Source organism: Tamandua tetradactyla, chromosome 8 (genome assembly GCF_023851605.1).
Source record: "Tamandua tetradactyla isolate mTamTet1 chromosome 8, mTamTet1.pri, whole genome shotgun sequence".
Lineage (NCBI taxonomy): Eukaryota > Metazoa > Chordata > Mammalia > Pilosa > Myrmecophagidae > Tamandua > Tamandua tetradactyla.
In genome coordinates this window covers 67,207,646-67,220,312 of record NC_135334.1, presented here as the reverse complement: position 1 = coordinate 67,220,312, position 12,667 = coordinate 67,207,646, and the positions used below count along the sequence as shown (strand labels likewise).

General features: G+C 35.7%; 1 protein-coding gene across 2 annotated transcripts in view; it reads right to left on the bottom strand.

Moving 5' to 3' along the window:
* Positions 1 to 12,667, bottom strand: part of CLNS1A (chloride nucleotide-sensitive channel 1A) — a 45,470-nt gene that overhangs the window by 26,327 nt on the left and 6,476 nt on the right. For both annotated transcript variants that reach the window (XM_077113475.1, XM_077113476.1), the window contains exon 2: positions 10,189 to 10,325. In XM_077113475.1, coding sequence (XP_076969590.1) covers positions 10,189 to 10,325 — 137 coding nt within the window. The remainder of the gene's footprint in view (positions 1 to 10,188; positions 10,326 to 12,667) is intronic.

The window sequence follows — 12,667 nt, the reverse complement described above, 5'->3', positions numbered from 1 at the left end:
GCACAAATTTAAAAATGTTTTTGCATGAGGAAGAACAAAGGAATGTCATTACTGCAGGGTGTTGAAAATAGGTGGCAATTAGTATTTTAAAATTTTAACTTCATGTGAAAATAAAGCAAAAAACGTTCATTTGGTACAAAATTTACATTTTGACTAGTGCAGTTCCTAATACAACTTATGCGGACAGCTTAATTGAACACCATAAGTATTAACTGAACACCATAAGTTCATGGAACCTTGAATAGGGCATGAGATTTTGTAGGTTTATCCAGAGTGACGCCCCAATAAATCCCAGAGTGATTTGAACAGTGAATAAAAAAGTATTTACAAAGTCCCTTCGGGGTATGGTGAGAAAGGAGGAAAATTCAACTTCCCCAAGTTGAATTCTTGATATTCTCACAAGCAGTGGGGACAACCAAAGCAATAGGCAGAGCTCCCAATCTTGGGGTTTGTTCATATGAAACTTAACTCCACAAAGGATAGATCAAGCCTACTTAAAATTAGGCCTAAGAGTCACCCCCAAGAGAACCTCTTTTGTTGCTCAGATGTGGCCTCCCTCGCCAGCCAACACAATAAGCACACTCACTGCCCTCCCCCTGTCTACATGGGACATGACTCCCAGGGGTGTGGACCTTCCTGGCAACGTGGGACAGTACAGATATTCTGCACTGGCTGATTCTAAAGGATTGGAAATGGACAATGGTGAAGGCAGCAAATTATTGTGAATGCAGCCAAAAACACTGAACTGTGCAGATGAATATGGTTAAAAGGGGAACCTTTAGAATATGTATATTACTAGAATAAAAACTGAAAATCCTAGAATGAGCTGAGACTCAGCATCAAGGAATTGAGAAAACCTTCTTGACCAAAAGGGGGAAGAGTGAAATGAGACAAAATAAAGTGTCAATGGCTGAGAGATTCCAGAGTTGAGAGGTTATCCTGGAGATTATTCTTACACATTAAACAGATATCACCTTTTTAGTCAAGGTGTAACAGAGAGGCTGGAGGGAACTGCCTGAAAATGTAGAGCTGTGTTCCAGTAGCCATGTTTCTTAAAGGTGATTGTATAATGATATAGCTTTCACAATGTGACTGTGTGACTGTGCAAACCTTGTGTCTGATGCTCCTTTTATCTATCTTATCAATAGATGAGTAAAACATATGGAATAAGTAATAGGGGGAACAAATTTTAAAATAAATTTAGATTGAAATGCTAGTGATCAATGAAAGGGAAGGGTAAGGGGTATGGTATGTATGAATTTTTTTCTTTTGTCTTTTTATTTTTCTGAATTGATGTAAATGTTCTAAGAAATGATCATGATGATGAATATGCAACTGTAATGATATTGTGAATTACTGATTATATATGTAGAACAGAATGATCATATGTTAAGGATATTTGTTGTTATATATTTTTAAAAATTAATAAAAGAAAAAATGAACATGATCTACATGTATCAATATGAATAAATTTTAAAAATATAACAATGAAAAAAATAGTTGCAGAATGTATAATACCACACAAATTTTTAAAAATAAAAAGACATTATAAGGAGTTGATGCTTAACTTCTACAGATATTCTGTATTGGCTGATGCTAAAGGATTGGAAATGGATGATGGAGATGGCAGCACATTATTGTGAGTGCAGCGAACAACACTGAACTGTTTAGATGAATATGGTTAAAAGGGGAAACTTTAGGATGTATACGTTACTAGAACAAAAACTGAAAGATAAAACAGAGGTCTCTACAATACAGTGAGCCCTGTAAATGAAGGACTAGAGTTAACAGCACAAGTATAGGAATGTTCTTTCATGAATTATAACAAATGTACAATACTAATACAAGGCTTTAATAATATACTATTTTAATAATCTTTCATCAAGTGTAACAAATGTAACTACTGTTAAAAAATAGGGCAATGATAAAAAAGTATTATCTACAATTGTAACAGATGTTCCACACTGATGCAAGTTGTTGTTGGTTAGGGTATGGGAATCCTGTATTTTATGCATGATTGATTTGTAAATCCACAACTTGTCTATTAAAATTTTTAATTAAAAAAGAATGTTATACTGCTTATGGGTATACACATATTCAGTAAAAGTATAGGAGCATGGACAGGAAGGACACATGACAGAGGATAATGCTTAGCTCTGCAGACAGAGAACAGGGAATAAAACGGGGAGGGGTACAAGAAAGATTTCAATAATATTGATACAAACTATCAGAAAATGTTAAAATTTATACTGGATATTGGATAATGGAAAAAATTTTATTACTCTGCTTTTCAATATTTCAATTATTTCATACTGGAAAAAAATACACAGTAACAAAACATTTAATTAGGCTCCCCAAAACATGAAAAAAATGTTCAAAGGATGAATAATCTTTAAAAAAATTAAGTTTTGTTCTATCAAATTAAAGTTACCGTTTGTGTATATGTGTTTTAACTTTTTTGTATTGTATGGATAACATATATACAAAGCAAAGAAATAAAAATGCAATAGTTTTAAAGCACTCTTTAAAAAGTGGCTAGTTACAGGATAGATCCCAGAGTCTGTCAGGGGCTACCAAACGATCCTCTCATATTTTTCCTTTTAGCTGCTCCAGAATATAGGAGGCTAGAGGGCTTAAATATTTTTTATCATCAAAATAGACTTTTATTCCTTCTGTTTTTTTGTGAACAATAACATATATACAAAAAAGCTATAAATTTCAAAGCACAGCACCACAATTAGTTGTAGAACATATTTCAGACTTTGGCAAGTGTTACAATTTCACAATTTTAGGTATTTACTTTCAGTAGCTCTAGAATACTGGAGACTAAAAGAGATAATTTAATGATTCAGCACTCATATCCATTTGTTAAATCCTATCTTCTACGTATAATTCCACTATCACCTTTAATCTTTCCATCCCTCTCTTTAGGGGTGTTTGGATTATGTCTATTCTAAATTCTTCATGTTGGAAGTGTCTGTTGATAATATGGGGTAGGGAGATGGAACTACCTTATGTTCTGGAGAGGCTAGGCGAGGTTTCAGGACTTATCTGGACCAGGGACCCATCTAGACGTTGTAGGTTTCTGGAAAGTTACTCTAGTGCCTGGAACCCTTGTGGAATCTTATATATTGCCCTAGGTGTTCTTTAGGATTGGCTAGAACAGTCCTTGTTGGGGCTTGGCAGCTTATGATAGATAGCAAGGTCTACCTGAAGCTTGCGTAAGAGCAACATCCAGAGTAGCCTCTCAACTCTATTTGAACTCTCTCTGTCACTGATACTTTATTAATTATACTTCTTTTCTCCCTTTTGGTCAGGATGGAATTGTTGATCCCAGGGCTGTTGGTGCCAGGGCTGGATTCATCCCTGGGAGTCCTCTCCCATGTCTCCAGGGAGACTTTCACCCCTGGATGTCATGTCCCACATAGAGAAGAGGGCAATGATTTCACTTGCAGAGTTGGGCTTCAAGAGACTGAGGCCACAACTGAGCAACAGAGGTCTCCAGAAGTAACTCTTAGGCATGCCTATAGGTAGTCTAACCTTCTATGCTACCTACATAAGCTTCACAAGAGTAAGCCTCATGATCGAGAGCATGGCCTATTGATTTGGGTGTCCCAAAATTTTGACACAGTATCAGGGGATTCCCTGATGGTAAAGTTTAACAGTCTTTTTCCCCTCCCTCAGGGGACTTTGTCAATATTTTCTGATTATCTGGTTAATATACTCTATGATGCTTCCAGGCATTGAAATAATCTATACAGGATTAAAGGGCCTCTTTCTCATTCTGTGCTGTGTTTCAGTTGTTCAAATGAGCTATACAGATAGGTTGAATTAGATTATGCACTACAGAAAATTTCAGTTCCAGATCAAATAAACCTTTCTTTCATAGGTCTCAAAGAGTATGTGTGGTTCTAAAATATAGACACTGTCATCCTTACCCCTATGTTCTGAATTACTTTAACCCCAACCTGTTCAGCCTCGTTCTTATCTCTAAATATCAGGTTATATATATAAAACAGCCTCTCAAAATCCAGAAATAATAATCACCACTCCAGACTTAATGTGTCTGCTCTAAAAGCTTACAATCTAGGCCCCTGTTTTCTTATAAGCATTTTCTAAAGGTGACCATACTATTGCTGCTTTTTTGTTTCTGGCTCATTTTGTCTCACCAAACGTCCCACAGGTTCATTTACATCGTTCCATGCCTCATGATATTGTTCCTTTTTATAGCAGCACAGCCTTCATTCATAAGTATAGACCATCATTCACCATTCTACTTCTCTGTCATTGCATCCTTCTTTAGCTACCTGCATTCATCAGGCATTGCGTAGAGGGCCCAAAGTCCACAACCCATCAACATTCTCAATTTTAAATAATTTCATTGTTCCCAAGAGACAGAAAACCAATAAACACACCCTCACCAAATAGGAAATCTAAACCTCCTCTTAACTCTTGTCCCTCATCCCATTTTTACCACTGCTGTTGCTGTGGTAGTGCTGATGATTTCCTTTTAAACACAGCTCATAGCATGCAACAGCAGTTTTCCCCCTGTACCCTGGTCTTGAACACTCTTTATACAAGAATCATATCCTTGAAGTAATTTTTATAAGAACTCATTCATATTTCTAATGTGAGTCAGTGGCACACTAAAGTTACCGTTTTTAAAAAAATGTTAATTCTCTGCATTGATAAAGATACGGTGAAAAGGTACACTACTACTGAAAGTGTAAACTGATAAAAACCTTTTGGAAAGTAATCTGACAATATATGTAAAGAGCTTTAAAGATGTTTATTACCTTTAATGCAGCAATTCTATTCATAGGAATCTATTATTGGAGGGAAGAAGTTATCCACTAAATCTTTTTGTTTTTAAACTTTTTTTAGTTTTATTTTTATAATATAAAAGTCATATAAGTTCACTGCAGAATAATTAGAAAATATAGATAAAATAAAAAAACCTCCAAAGGGTTACTATTAACAGTTTTAAATAACAAATTAATAGGACTTTTTCTGTCCGGTATGCAATGTTATTATATTGTTAAATTACACAAAATTTGAACATTATCTGTAAACAAGCAAAATAATACAAAAGTAATGAATTCTAAATAATTGAATAAATTATAGTTTGAAGCATTTTAAAAAACAAAAATGGTATCGTACTATAATTATTATTCTATAAGTAAACAAACATCATTTTTAAAATTATAAAAGTAAAAATGCAGCTATAAAAAAAAATCTCTGGATTCAAAAGAAAAATTAAGTCCATGTTCCTCAAGTCCCTCTCCCCAGAAATAACCACTAATGACAATTTATTGTACAGTCTTAGGAATCTATCTTAAGGCAATAAGCAGAAATGTATTTTACAATCAGGAAAAGAAAATACAACCCTCACCATCACTTGTCATCTCATGCTTGGCCACAGTAGTGGCTGCTATACCTTCTGTCTCTTTACATCTTTCCAAATGTTCAACGAGAACGAGTTTTAAAAGTAATTTTTAAAATAATATATCAACAATGAGTTGATGGTTAATTTTAAAGAGTTTTATGGAGGTTAGTCAAAGAGAAAAAAACGTGAAGCTTGGAGAAACATGATTGGAGGAACAAAAGCTAGGAAGCTATGATCTAAAAATGTGTAATTTAGGAGAGGAGTAGAATCCCAGATAAACAGAACTGGAGAACAACTGAAATAAATGTGACCCAGGAGGATACGACTTCCAAATAAGATAGAAAGTCCTACTTATTTTAGTAAGAAAGAATTAATCATAATCCCATTGATTTGAAGCCAATATTCATAGCACAAGTCTTTTCCGAACCTAATAAATCTTTATTTTCTACTTTGGGATTTCCAGCATTTGTACTTTTAACAAGTTCACTGGGTATTTCTAATAGGCAGTCAGGTTTGGGAAACATAGACAAACACAGTCCCCTCTTTTTTTTTTAAATGAAATTGAGGTTCAGAGAGATGAAAATGTCTTACCTAGCAATTTAATGACATAATCATGTTATTTAGTGTGCTTTTCCCCCTAACATAGTATTTTTTAGACTCCACCTCTCTAGCCTTATTTCTTGACATATACCTGGGCCCTGTGACAATGTCCTGGCTTTTCAAATCAGAATTTGGCATTGACTGAGGTTTTGCATTTCTATGAATAAATGAATGTTTTAAATTAAACATAACATAAAATATTATGATAAAATCACAGTTGCTGTTATTGCATGCTATGGGCTATGTTTAAAAGGAAAACATCAACAGTACCACAGCAACATCAGGGGTAAATAATGTGCAAAGGGACAAGAGTTAAGGGGAGGTTTGGATTTTCTATTTGGTGAGGGCATGTTTATTGGTTACCTTTCTCTTAGGAACAATGAAATGATCTAAAATGGAAAGTGCTGATGGGCTTTTGACTTTGGACATTATACATGATGCCCAATGAATGGAGGTGGCTGAAAGATGCACTGATTGAGAAGTCGACTGGCGAACAATGCTACATACCTATGATCGATTATTGTGCTGTTACGATAAGTAACAAAGTTGTGAGGCATGCAATGCTGTGAATGAACCTATGGGACATTTGTTGAGGCAAAATTAAGCAAGAAACAAAAACAAGCAAATTTTGTACGGTCTCATTTAGAAAATACATATAAGAAAACAGGGGCCTAGATTGTAAGCTCACATTTAGTCTAGAGCAGTAATTGCTACTTCTAGATTTTGAGAGGCTGTTTTATGTACATATAACTTGGTATTTAGAGATAAGAACAAAGCTGATCAAGTGATTCAACATAATTCAGAACATAGGAGCAAGGAAGACACTGTGTGTATTTCAGAACTTCATCTACTCTTTGAGACCAAAGAAAGAAAGGTTTATTTTGTCCAGAACCCAAATTTTCTGTAGAACATAATCTAACTCAACCTGTCTGGATAGATCATCTAAACAATCCAAACACAGGGAGCCCAGAATAAGAATGAGGCCCTTTAATCCTGTAAAGCTTAATCTAATACCTGGATAAATCCCAGTGTATATTAAGCAGATAATCAAAAAGTATTAGCTGGGCAGGCCACAGTGGCTCAGCAGGCAAGGATGCTTGCCTGCCATGTCAGAGGACCCGGGTTCGCTTCCTGGTGCCTGCCCATGTTAAAAAAAAAAAAAAAAAAGTATTAGCAAAGTCCCTTGAGGGATGGGAGAAAAAATATGGAACTATTAAACTTTACCCCTGGGGAAACCCGATACTATGTCAAACATTAGGGACACGCAAATCAACAGGCCAAGCCCTTGATCTTGAGGCTTGCTCTTGTGAACTTATGTTCGTATGCACTGGTTTGAAAGAATGTATGTACCCTAGAAAGCCATGTTTTAATCAAAATCCCATTTCATAAAGGCAGAATAATCCCTATTCAATATTGTATGTTTGAATCTGTAATTAGATCATCTTCCTGGAGATGTAACCCAATCAAGAGTGGTTGTTAAACTGGATTAGGTGGAGGCACGCATCCACCCATTTAGGTGTCTTGATTAGTTTACTGTAATCCTATAAAAGAGGAAATATTTTGGAGAACGCAAGAAATTCAGAGAGCAGAACGACATAGCCATGGGAAGCAGAGAGCCCACCAGCTAGTGACTTTTGGAAATGAAGAAGGAAAACGCTGCCCGGGGAGCTTCATGAAAGGAAGCTAGGAGAGCAAGCTAGCAGATGATGCCAAGTTTGCCACATGCCTTTTCAGATGAGAGAGAAATCCTGACCCTGTTTGCCATGTGCCTTCTCACTTAACAGAGAGACCCTGAACTTCAGCAGCCTTCTTGAACCGAGGTGTCTTTCTTTGGGTGCCTTTTATTGGACATTTCTATAGACTTGCTTTAACTGGGACATTATCTCAGCCTTAGAACTGTAAACTAGCAACTTATTAAATTCCCCTTTTAAAAAGCCATTCTGTTTCTGGTATATTGCATTCCGGCAGCTAGCAAACTAGAACACTGTAGCAGAGCTTAACCTACCTATAGGTATGCCTAAGAGTCACTTCTGGAGGACCTCTTTTGTTACTGAGATGTGGCCTCTCTCTAAGCCCAACTCTGCAAATGAAATCACTGTTCTCCCCACTATGTGGGACATGATATCCAGGGGTGAAAGTTTCCCTGGTGGCATGGAAGATGACTCCCAGGGATGAGCCTGGCCCTGATACCATGGGCTCAACAATGCCATGCTGAACAAAAGGGGGAAAAGAAGTATAAAAAATAAGGTATCAGTGTCTGAGAGAATTCAAATAGAGTTGAGAGCCTACTCTGGAGGTTACTCTTACACAAGTTTCAGTTAGATATTGCTACCTATCATAGCTTGGCAAACCCTAACCAAAACCATTTCTGCCAATCTTAAAGAACACTTAGAGCGTTATATGAGATTCTACAAAGGTTCCATGCACCAGGGTAACTTTCTAAAAACCCACAACTTTCAGATGGGTCCCCAGACCAGCTAAGTTCTGAAATGCAGATAGGCCAGCCTCTCCAGAACATCAACTAGTTCCCTCCCCCCATCCCACATTATTGACAGCCCCCTCCAACATGAAAAAGTCAGAATGTGCATGGCCCAAATACCCCTAAGAGTGAAAGAAAGATCAAAGGTGATGCAGAGATATATGGAGAACGTAGGGTTTAACAAATGAGTATGATTACTGAATCATTATATTGTTATTTCTCTTAGTTTCCAGTATGTTAGAGGAGCTAGAAGTAAAAACGTAAAATTGTGGAATTGTAATCCATACCAAACTCTGAAATCTGTTCTATAATTAATGATTGCAATGTGCTTTGAAATTTAATCCTTTTCTTGTATATGTTATTTTTCACAAAAAAGAAAAATAAAGTTGACTGTGATATAAAAATAGTTGCACTTACATAGATGGAAAGGGAACTTTGTGCCTATCACTTCCTCATCTGGAAGTCGTATTACTTCAAGATCAACAGCCTGAAAAAATGGACTTTTATTTCTCCTTACCCTCTCAAACTTCATTAGATTTTTATCTATGTTTGGACCCTTTCCAAAGGCAAGGATTTGAACTCTTGTAACAAAAATATTTCAGATAGCTGAAACAGTCATTATCACTTAATGAGGCAAAGCTTGTCAAAAGCCCTAAAACTTACTAAACAATCAGTGTCATGACTGAATAAAAATGTCAGATTGTAGCTGTCATATTAAAATTCCAGTTTGAAGGAGCAATAGCTCAACAGGCAAAACCATGGGACATAAGACTGTCTCTTATATACTATTTTGAAGAAAAGCAACCCATTATTTTAAAAGCTAAAGCTTATTAAAGATATGAAAATATTCTTTCAATACCAAAGTTTTACATTTCTATGAAAGATGAACTTATTAAGCTAACACAATACAGAACATAAATTTCTCATTTTGCACTTACAAAATAAAAGCAAGTTTGTATTTGGTTCCTAACTTGTTTCTTATTAGGAAGTCTTACAACCCATGATCAACTTGAAACACAATTTTTTTTATATCTTTCTTAATCCTTCTTTGAACATCTTCACTAGATTTTATGAATCTTTGGATATCTCTAATAGGAAAACTTGGGAATTCTGATACCCAAAGTTTCTCAACATTGGCACTATTGCCTTTGCACCAAATAATTCTTTGTTGTGGGGGCTGTTTTGTGAACCGTAGGATGTTTAGTACATCCCTGGCCTCTACCCATTAGTTGCGGGAGCACCTCCTCCCTGAGGTCATGACAATAAAAATGTCACTGTCGACTGTCTCTTGAGAGGACAAAATCATTCCCCATTGAGAGCTACTGCTGTAATAAAACAAAGCAAAAAAGGTTCTATTCTTAACCATAAAAGCACTAAGCATATTGAACCAGGCCCTAACGGTGCCAAATATAAATGTGTTTACAAAGAAAATGAGAGAATCAACATTTAAACTTAAAAGGAAAAGTTAGAAATGCAAATCCACAATAACTGAAGAATTCTAAAAGTAACAGTATAGAAACAAAAGGCTGATCCACATAAAATGAATGCCCATTATAAGAACTACAAGTGTACAAATTATTTTACTGGCTGAAATTTTGCTTAATAAAACTATTATTCAAAGTAGGTTAACGGCTTGACTATTACATTGGTTATTAGCAAATATATTTTTAAATACATAACTAGCTACCAATGAAAACTCAAGATTAAATTACACCATACATACCTCCAAATTTAGCATTCACCATAACATACAAATGTTCTCGTGGGTAGGCACTTAGGTCCCTGGACACAGCATGTAAACTAATGGTGGGATATTCCAGAGAGAATCCTAATCCAGAGCCATCTAACCAAGACAGGCGGCTGAAAAACATGTTTTCAGTAGATTACTTTAACAAATTAAATCCTAATTTAACATCTCAAATTTTTAAAGGTTAAGTTCAGCTTAGACACTTTCATGCATATGAATAAATTCAAGTTTATTGTTTAGAAATAATCTAAAATAAGAAAATCCAGCAATAGAAATTGGATTTTCTTTGAGACCCATGCTATTTCTTTTTAGGAAGTTTCAAAACTCATGATCAACTTGAAACACCAATTTTTTTTTTATATCTTTCTTAATCCTTCTTTGAACATCTTCACTAGACTTTTATGAATCTTTGGATATCTCTAATAGGAAAACCTGGGAATTCTGTAACCCAAAGTTTCTCAACCTTGTCACTATTGCCTGTTGGGCCAAATAATTCTTTGTTGTGAGGGCTGTTTTGTGAACACAGATTTGAAATGCATTCTTTCTAAGGCTCATGCATGTTTCTACAACTTTTATGCATAATTCTGAATGTTTACAGGCTCCCTCTTAGCTTTTACATATTCTTATCTAGTTAAGTCCTAGCTTTTCCATGAGCCTTTCCTCCAATAGTCCATAATGATCTCATCTTTTTCTAAACTACACTTATGCTCAGTAATACACTATGTAGCACCTCACTCTCTGGTAATGAAATTTATATGTATCCTAATAAAATATGAGGTACTTGATAACAGAGTTTGTCCTATTCCTTTATTTAACATTCTTCAAAATGATTAGCATACTGCTCAGCAGATAAATATGCAACAGAAACATGGTAATCACTAATTTCTCCACTAATTCTACATTAAATGACATACATATGAAAGCAGCCTCATTTCTTTGGTTAGAAAATAATTATCACCTTAAAAGGCAGACTATGGGGCAGGCCACGGTGGCTCAGTAGGCAGAGTTCTGGCCCGCCATGCCTGAGACCCGGGTTCGATTCCTGGTGCCTTCTCATGCAAAAAAAAAAAGGTAGACTATAAAGCCCTTCAATTATTCTGCAGCTTTAAAAGAAACCCAGTCCCCTCTAATGTGGTCAAATGCAATTATCTTAGTGCATTTGTCTATAACAAACATCACCAAAATAAAATCAGTACGCTGAGTTTGAGTGGGGCTGGTTAATTTTTTGGTAATACTTCACCCATCTGGAACTGTCCACTTAACAACAACAACAAAAAAAAGGTAAGCAAAAGATCCTAAAGAAGTCACACTCAAAAAATGTTAATGCAATAAAAGCTAATAGAACACAGCAACTAATTATTCACGTGTCATACAATTCTCCCATTTAAAGTGTACAAATCTTTGATTTCTAATATATTCACAGGGTTGTGCAACCATCACCACAATCAATCTAAGGACATTTATACCCACCAAAGAAACTCTGTACCCATTAGTGGTAACTAGTTACTACTAATTATCTCAATAAAGTGGTTATTTTAAAAACAATACAAATAACACCCTCATATTCTATTTTCTGTATAATCCTAACTGGCCTGGTTGTCTAACTTTTAACCAGGAAAAAGCAAAAAATACAAAGGAAGTAGGATTCCCCCAGACAGGAATAATGACACTTTTCTCAGACATTCACATTCATCGTAAGGGGAGGCTGACTTTCACCTCAGTCCTTGTGACAGTTTGAAGCTATGTATACATCAAAAAAGCACGTTCTTGAATTATCCATTCCTGTGGGTATGAACTAAATGTAAATAGGATTCTGAGGAGACTACTTCAGTTAAGGTATGATCTGCCTCAATCTGAATAGGTCTTAATCCTGTTATTGGAGTCCTTTAGAGACTCCAATAGAATGAAATTTAGAGAATGAAATTTTGCACACACAAAGAGAAAGCCAAGGAAACCCAGAAGAGAAGGGAGAGACCAGCAGACACCACCATGTGCCTTGCCATATGGCAGAAGAGCCAAGGATCGATGGCAGCTGGTTTTTTGAAAGAAAGCACTGCCTCGATGATGCCTTGATTTGGACACTTTCTCAGCCTCAAACTGTATGCTAATAAATTCCCATGGTTTAAGCCGACCCATTTCATGGTATCTTCTCTGAGCAACCTAGGAAACTAAGAGTCCCCCTACAGGAAATCAATGTCTTATACAAGTGTATAACACATGACTCTCAGTTATCAAAAGTATTATAAAAGGCAAAGGCAGAACTAGATTGTGGTGATGGTTGTACAGCTCTGTAAATATACTACAATTTATTGATAGTGTACTTAAAAAAAAAACAAGATGAAAGGAGAAAATTACGAACTGTTATTTGGAAAGTCTTACATCCATAATGTTTATTTTAAAAAGAAAACCTGAGGCTTAAGTGATAAACCTTAAGGAGCTGAAGGTGATAAAAGTT